The 8,993-nt window shown below is 41.3% G+C and overlaps 1 protein-coding gene across 1 annotated transcript; it reads left to right on the plus strand.

Moving 5' to 3' along the window:
• Nucleotides 1–2,603: 2,603 nt before the first annotated feature.
• LOC124023820 (ribonuclease inhibitor-like) lies at nucleotides 2,604–7,808 on the plus strand (the record flags this gene model as incomplete). Its single annotated transcript, XM_046338028.1, has 7 exons — nucleotides 2,604–2,771; nucleotides 3,018–3,191; nucleotides 4,781–4,960; nucleotides 5,830–6,003; nucleotides 6,382–6,554; nucleotides 6,645–6,694; nucleotides 6,827–7,808. Coding segments are annotated over 5 exons (772 nt in total), but the record flags the coding sequence as incomplete, so codon positions are not given.
• Between the last annotated feature and the right edge of the window lie 1,185 nt (nucleotides 7,809–8,993).

An 8,993-nucleotide genomic window follows, 5' to 3' on the forward strand; every position in this document is an offset into this window, starting at 1 on the left:
ACCACACACTTGTTGTTTGTGTACATTGGGGGGTTTAAACCACACACTTGTTGTTTGTGTTGGGGGTTTAAACCACACACTTGTTTGTGTACATTGGGGGTTTAAACCACACACTTGTTGTTTGTGTACATTGGGGGTTTAAACCACACACTTGTTGTTTGTACATTGGGGGTTTAAACCACACACTGGGGGGTTTAAACCACACACTTGTTGTTTGTGTACATTGGGGGTTTAAACCACACACTTGTTGTTTGTGTACATTGGGGGTTTAAACCACACACTTGTTGTTTGTGTACATTGGGGGTTTAAACCACACACTTGTTGTTTGTGTACATTGGGGGTTTAAACCACACACTTGTTGTTTGTGTACATTGGGGGTTTAAACCACACACTTGTTGTTTGTGTACATTGGGGGTTTAAACCACACACTTGTTGTTTGTGTTGGGGGTTTAAACCACACACTTGTTGTTTGTGGGGGGTTTAAACCACACACTTGTTGTTTGTGTACATTGGGGGGTTTAAACCACACACTTGTTGTTTGTGTACATTGGGGGGTTTAAACCACACACTTGTTGTTTGTGTACATTGGGGGGTTTAAACCACACACTTGTTGTTTGTGTACATTGGGGGGTTTAAACCACACACTTGTTGTTTGTGTACATTGATTTTATAATGATGTATGTCCCCCCAACACCACTTTCCATCAATTTAAATAGCAGACCCTCATGCCATATTGACAAATCAACAAAGCATGAGTGTAACGGTTTTCTAGTGGTGAAGGAGAGTCGGACCAAACTGCAGCGTGTAGATTGCGATCCATGTTTAATAAACAACGTAGACACGAAAAAACACAAACACTACAAATCAATAAACGTAACGAAAACCGAAACAGCCTATACTTTGTGTCAACTAACACAGAACAAGGACATCAGGACACTAAGGACAATCACCCACAACACAACCAAAGAATATGGCTGCCTAAATATGGTTCCCAATCAGAGACAACGATAAACATCTGCCTCTGATTGAGAACCACTTCAGACTGACATAGACTTACCTAGAACACCCCACTAAGCTACAATCCCACTACATACACACCACATACAAAAACCCATGTCACACCCTGGCCTGACCAAATAAATGAAGATAAACACAAAATACTTCGACCAGGGCATGACAATGAGAAGACTTTGGTTTTGTTTTTGTTTGTTTTGACAATTAGGGTGTGCAGGGTGAATACGTGGTCTGTCATTCGGTAATTTTTGCAGGAAATGTATGAGTCATTTATGCAGGAAATGTAGGAGTCTGTTGTTAATGATAATGCAGAGGATTTTCCAGAAGTTGCTGCTGAAGCACATCTCACGGTAGTTATTGAGGTCGAATTTCTCTCTGCTCTTTTGGAATGATCAGTCCTTGGCTCCAAATATCGGGAAGATGCCAGAGCTAAGGATGATGTTAAAGAGTGTAATTGGAATTTGTGGTCTGAATATGTGATCATTTCATTTAGGATACCATCAACACCCAGGCCTTTTTGTGTTTATATTTTGTCCTGTACAGATGTCGGATCTGAAATCCTTTTTCGCTAATTTCTACCAGAATTCTCCTTGTACTCCATTTGGAAAATCAGCATGTCTATTGTGAAAGGGAGAGAATAAGACCGCTCAGAGTAAGTGGCTCAGCTGAAAGCCATGAGTTGTTTTTTGCTCATGGCCGTGAGCGTGCCATTCGTTCTCTTTCCATTCTGATAGCAACGGAATTGTCCGGTTGGAATATTATTGAAGTTTTATGATAAAAACATCCTAAAGATGTATAATATACATCGTTTGACATGTTTCTATGAACTTTAATTTAACTTTTTGACTATTCGTCTGGACTGGACTTTGTGCCTATGGATTACTTGACGAAACGTGCAAACAAAAAGGAGGTATTTGGAAATAAAGATTATCGAACAAAACAAACATTTATTGTCTAACATGGAGTCCTGGGAGTGCCATCCTGGGAAGATCATCAAAGGTTAGTGATTAATTTAATCACTATTTCTGACTTTGTGACACATCTCCTTGGTTGGAAAATGGCTGTATGGATTTCTGTGGCTAGGCGCTGACCTAACATAATTGCATGGTGTGCTTTCGCTGTAAAGCCAATTTGAAATCGGACACTGTGGCTGGATTAACAAGAAGTTTATCTTTAAAATGTGTATAAAACTTGTATGTTTGAGGAATTTTAATCATGAGATTTCTGTTGTTTGAATTTGGTGCCCTGCAATTTCACTGGCTGTTGGCGAGGTGGGACGCTCATATCCCGAACCATCCCAGAGAGGTTAACTTCTTTAGGAACACAGCCCTAATGTTGGTAACTAACATCATTAGGTTGTCATCCAGAGTAACATTGAATTATTTTCCATGCTACCACACATACAGCAGGTTTTTAAAGGACCAAAGAGTTTGGTCTCCTTTGTGTTTTAATTTTTGCCATGGAAAAGACATCATGATACTGGTATCATCACAGCCCTAATGAATTATATTGTCTCTGTATCTACAGACTGATTGGCTTTGAACTCTCTATGGAGGACTACGAATCACTGGCCTCCATTCTCCAATCAGCAGACTCACATCTAAGAGAGCTGCACCTGGACGACATCGGGAGCGTGATCCTGATGGTGTTGATGATCCTGATGGTGACGATGAGGCCAGACTGACTGTTCTCTTTGCTGCGCTGACTGTTGTCCTCGCTGCACTGAAACATCCACACTGTAAACTGGAGACACTGAGGTCAGTAGTATTGAGGAGGTCTTCTCATGATGAAAATGATAAAAGATTAATCATTGTTGGTAGGGGTAGAATGATCATTCCTTGAACATTGTGTTTTTGTCACTCACAGAACTTCTGACAAACACAGCAGACTTATCTGAGGAAGATTTTGACCTCACTGTGCTGAATTTGTTATAATGCTGGTATGTGTCCCTGACCTGCATTACATCACACTCTGTCTGAGTGATATTGTCTCTGTTTCTACAGACTGGGTGGCTATAAACTCTCTGAAGAGCACTGTGGGTTACTGCATTCTGCTCTCCAATCAGCAGACTCACATCTGAGAGAACTGGACCTGAGAGACACTAAGCTGTCTGATGGTGGTGGGAGGGAACTCTTTACTTCTCTGAAACATCAGAACTGTAAACTGCACAAACTGCGGTTAGTACTGTGGGAGGGTTGATCACATGACAATAGCCGAAACAGGTAGTCATTGTTGGACAGTTTGTTGGAGTAAAATTATCTGTAATAATTAACTGTGAACAGACATTATTTGTTCATTTAGAATTATTTTAATGACCACAGGCCTACAGACAGACACATACCTACAGACAGACACATACCTACAGGCATGACTACCTACATACCTACAGACAGACACATACCTACAGACAGACACATACCTACAGATACGACCACATACCTACAGACATGACTACCTACATACCTACAGACATGACTACCTACATACCTACAGATATGACTACAATACCTCCAGACATCACCACATACCTACAGACAGACACATACCTACAGATACGACTACATACCTACAGACATGACTACCTACATACCTACAGATATGACTACAATACCTACAGACATCACCACATACCTACAGACAGACACATACCTACAGATACGACTACATACCTACAGACAGACACATACCTACAGACATGACTACCTACATACCTACAGATATGACTACAATACCTACAGATACGACTACATACCTACAGATATGACTACCTACATACCTACAGATATGACTACAATACCTACAGATACGACCACATACCTACAGATACGACTACAGGCCTACAGACATGACTACATGCCTACAGACATGACTACATGCCTACAGACATGACTACATGCCTACAGACAGACACATACCTACAGACAGACACATACCTACAGACATGACTACAGGCCTACAGACAGACACATACCTACAGACAGACACATACCTACAGACATGACTACATGCCTACAGACATGACTACATGCCTACAGATACGACTACAGGCCTACAGACATGACTACATACCTACAGACATCACCACATACCTACAGACATGACTACAATAACTACATACATCACTACATACCTACAGAAATGACTACATATCTAAAGACATGACTACATACCTAATTCATGACTATAATACCTACAGACATGACTACATACCTACATTCATGACTACAATACCTACAGACATGACTACATACCTACAGACAAGACTACAATACCTACAGACATGACTACATACCTACAGACATGACTACAATACCTACAGATACGACTACATACCTACAATGGTGGAACAAACTCCCTCACGACGCCAGGACAGCGGAGTCAATCACCACCTTCCGGAGACACCTGAAACCCCACCTCTTTAAGGAATACCTAGGATAGGATAAAGTAATCCTTCTCACCCCCTTAAAAGATTTAGATGTACTATTGTAAAGTGACTGTTCCACTGGATGTCATAAGGTGAATGCACCAATTTGTAAGTCGCTCTGGATAAGAGCGTCTGCTAAATGACTTAAATGTAAATGTAAATGTACATTCATGACTACATACCTACAGACATGACTACATACCTACATACATCACTAAGAGTTGATGTACTAAATGTGTTACCATCTGAAATGACAGGTTCTGAATAATGCTGTTATGTTATTGGTCTCTGACCAACACTACATCATGTTCTGTATGAGTGATATTATCCCTGTTTCTACAGACTGTCTAGCTTTAGACTCTCTGAAGAGGACTGGGGATCACTGGCCTCCGTTCTCCAATCAGCAGACTCACCTCTGAGAGAACTGGACCTGGACCTGAGGAACAGTGGACTGTCTGACGGTGGTGGGAGGGAACTCTTCACTGCTCTGAACCATCCACACTGTAAACTACAGACACTGAGGTCAATATCAACACTGTAAACTACAGACACTGAGGTCAATATCTACACTGTAAACTACAGACACTGAGGTCAATATCAACACTGTAAACTACAGACACTGAGGTCAATATCAACACTGTAAACTACAGACACTGAGGTCAATATCAACACTATAAACTACAGACACTGAGGTCAATATCTACACTATAAACTACAGACACTGAGGTCATTATCTACACTGTAAACTACAGACACTGAGGTCAGTATCTACACTATAAACTACAGACACTGAGGTCAGTATCTACACTATAAACTACAGACACTGAGGTCAATATCTACACTATAAACTACAGACACTGAGGTCAATATCTACACTATAAACTACAGACACTGAGGTCATTATCTACACTGTAAACTACAGACACTGAGGTCATTATCTACACTGTAAACTACAGACACTGAGGTCAGTATCTACACTGTAAACTACAGACACTGAGGTCAATATCTACACTGTAAACTACAGACACTGAGGTCAGTACTTTGGGAGGGTTTGTCACATGACCAGAACTCATTGATTATTGGACAGTTTGTAAGGGGCAAATTGTCAAGGAGAGCATATTCAGATATATTTATTATTGATAATAATTGCTTTTACTTGGAAGCCTGGTCCAAAGATTCATATCTACTACAGGTATAACTGCATATTAACACTAGCAGACTTAAACTTTTGTTGTTCACTGCCCATAGAGACTTTCTTTGCCATGAATGCATTTAAATTGATTAGTCTGATTTAATGGAATTGTTTGTTTTGTCTTTAATGTTTTCTCTAATGTTATTTTCAAAGTTGTTTACTTGTTACTCATCATGTTGCAATATATTATCCCCTTTAGGCTGAATGGATGTTCCCTGACAAAGAAAGGGTGTAAAGCATTGACTTCAGCTCTCAGCTCAAAGTCCTCTCACCTGAGAGAGCTGGATCTGAGTCACAATGACCTGCAGGATTCAGGAGTGAAGGTGCTCTCTGATGGACTGGGGAATCCACACTGTCAACTACAGAAACTGAAGTTAGTGCTTAGAAACACACCTGCTCAATAAAAATATGATTTGTCAAATCACAACATCATTACAGTAGCCAGTAAGTCAGCTCAACCAATAAGGGAAATACTGGGTTAACTGGAGAATCCACATTGTAAACTAGAGAACCAGCGGTTAGTATTTAGAAATGGTGTTGGTTTAATTGGAAATATGTATATACTGTGTATCAGCTATCACCACTAGAGGGCAGCAGTCCTGTTGTATGGTCCTTCTTTAGCTCAGTTGGTAGAGCATGGCGCAACGCAGGATAGTGGGTTCGATTTCCTGCTAAATGGCATATATTATTATTATATTATTATATTATTATTATTATATTATTGTAAAAACATGTTGACCTGTCTCTGCAGGCTGTCATTCTGTAGAGTCACAGAGGAAGGCTGTGCTTCTCTGGCTTCAGCTCTGAGGTCAAACCCTCCCATCTGAGAGAACTGGACCTGAGCTTCAATCACCCAGGAGACTCTGGAGTGAAGCTGCTCTCTGCTAGACTGGAGGATCCACACTGTAGACTGGAGAAACTCAAGTTAGTACAGTTACTGTGAAAATGATATTGTTGTATTCATACACAGACTGTGTTTCACTCACTCTGTCCGTTCCTCTGTCTCTCCCACAGTGTGGACCATACAGAAGAGATCTGGGTTAAACCACAGCTGATGACGAAATGTAAGGGTGTTAGTTATAAGGAATCTGTTTATTGACCAATACATTTGACAAACAGGCGTATAATTAAACACACACACATTCCGACAAATTCTAACCAATTCCCTCTCCTCTAACTTGTCCTCTTGTCTGCAGATGCCTGTGATCTCACACTGGACCCAAACACAGCACACAGAAACCTCTCTCTGTCTGAGGGGAACAGAAGGGTGGAGAGGGTTAAAGAGGAGCAGCCGTATCCTGATCATCCAGAGAGATTTGATCACTATACCCAGGTGTTGTGTAGAGAGGGTCTGACTGGGCGCAGTTACTGGGAGGTAGAGTGCAGTGGGCTGGCTGACATTGGACTGACATGTAAAGGCATCAGTAGAAAAGGAGATGGTTCTGCCAGTGAATTTGGATACAATAAGAAGTCCTGGCGTCTGACCTGCCGTGGGAATCATTACGGTGCCCTCCACAATAGTCAATATACTACAATACATGCTCCACACCTCATCAACCCTCCTCAACCCCAGAGAGACCAGTCCTCCTCCCTCCACGCCTCATCAACCCTCCTCAACCCCAGAGAGACCAGTCCTCCTCCCTCCACACCTCATCAAACCTCCTCAACCCCAGAGAGACCAGTCCTCCTCCCTCCAAACCTCATCAACCCTCCTCAACCCCAGAGAGACCAGTCCTCCTCCCCTCCACGCCTCGGAGTAGGAGTGTTTCTGGACTGGCCGGTCGGCACACTTTCCTTCTATGAGATCTACTCTGACACAATGACCCATGTGTACACATTCCAGACCAGATTCACTGAGCCCCTCTACCCTTGGGTTAGTGTTTCTAATGAGGGCTCTTCAGTGTCCCTAAGCCAGGTAGAGTAGTCTCCTCTGTCCTGGAGGTACACCTGGGTCTCCATGGAAACACAGTCACATTCCTGTTCTAATCCAACCATGTGACATGATGGAGTGTTGTTGTCAGTGATCATGACATCAGATATGGACATTGTAACAGATAAATGTTGTTGTCAGTGATCATAACATCAGATATGGACATTGTAACAGATAAATGTTGTTGACAGTGATCATGACATCAGATATGGACATTGTAACAGATAAATGTTGTTGACTGTGATCATGACAGATATTCGTATTCACACCACTGAGTCAATACTTTGTAGAAGCACCGTTGGCAGCGATTACAGTTGTGAGTCGTTTTGAGGCTCTAATAGCTTTGCACACCTGGATTGTACAATATTTGACCATTATTATTTGTTCAATTCTTCAAGTTCTGTCAAATTGTTTGTTGATCATTGTTAGACAGCTATTATCAAGCCTTGCCATAGATTTTCAAGCGGATTTAAGTCAAAACTGTAATTAGGCCACTCAGGAACATTCAATGTCATCTTGGTAAGCAACTTTTTATCCTAAAAAAATGTCTTAATCCTTGCTGATGACAAAGATACTCATAACATGATGCAGCCATGGGGCGGCAGCGTATCCTAGTGGTTAGAGCGTTGGACTTGTAACCGGAAGGTTGCTAGTTCAAACCCCTGAGCTGACAAGGTACAAATCTTGTCGTTCTGCCCCTGAACAGGCAGTTAACCCACTGTTCCCAGGCCGTCATTGAAAATAAGAATTTGTTCTTAACTGACTTGCCTGGTTAAATAAAGGTCAAAAAAGGAATACAATAAAAATAAAATTAAAAATGCTTGAAAATATGAAGAGTGATGTGATGTGTTGTGGTGGATATGGCCTAAACATTATGCTTTGTGTTCAGGACAAAAGCTCATTTCTTTGCCACATGTTATGCAGTATGTTTTTAGTGCCTTTGTTACAAACAGGATGCACGTTTTGGAATATTTTAATTCTGTACAGGCTTCCTTCGTTTCACTCTGTCATTTAGGTTAATATTGCAGAGTAACTCCAAAGTTGTTGATCCAACCTCTGTTTTCTCATATCACAACCATTTAACCGTGTAGCTGTTTTAAAATCACCATTGTCCTCATGGAGAATTCCCTGAGCAGTTTCCTCCCTCTCTGGCAACTAAGTTAGGAAGGACGCCTGTATCTTTGTAGTGACTGGGTGTATTGATACACCGTCCAAAGTGTAATTAGTAACTTCACCATAACATGCTCATAGGGATATTCAGCGTCTGCTCTTTCTTTTTTTTTTTTTTTTACACATCTACCAATCGGTGCCCTTCTTTGTGAGGCATTGAAAAACCTCCCTGGTCTTTGTGGTTGAATCTGTGCTTGAAATTGAGGGACCTAACAGATAATTGTATGTGTTGGGTACTGAGATGGTGTAGTCAATCAAACATC

Source organism: Oncorhynchus gorbuscha, unplaced genomic scaffold (assembly GCF_021184085.1).
Source record: "Oncorhynchus gorbuscha isolate QuinsamMale2020 ecotype Even-year unplaced genomic scaffold, OgorEven_v1.0 Un_scaffold_1687, whole genome shotgun sequence".
Classification (NCBI taxonomy): Eukaryota; Metazoa; Chordata; class Actinopteri; order Salmoniformes; family Salmonidae; genus Oncorhynchus; species Oncorhynchus gorbuscha.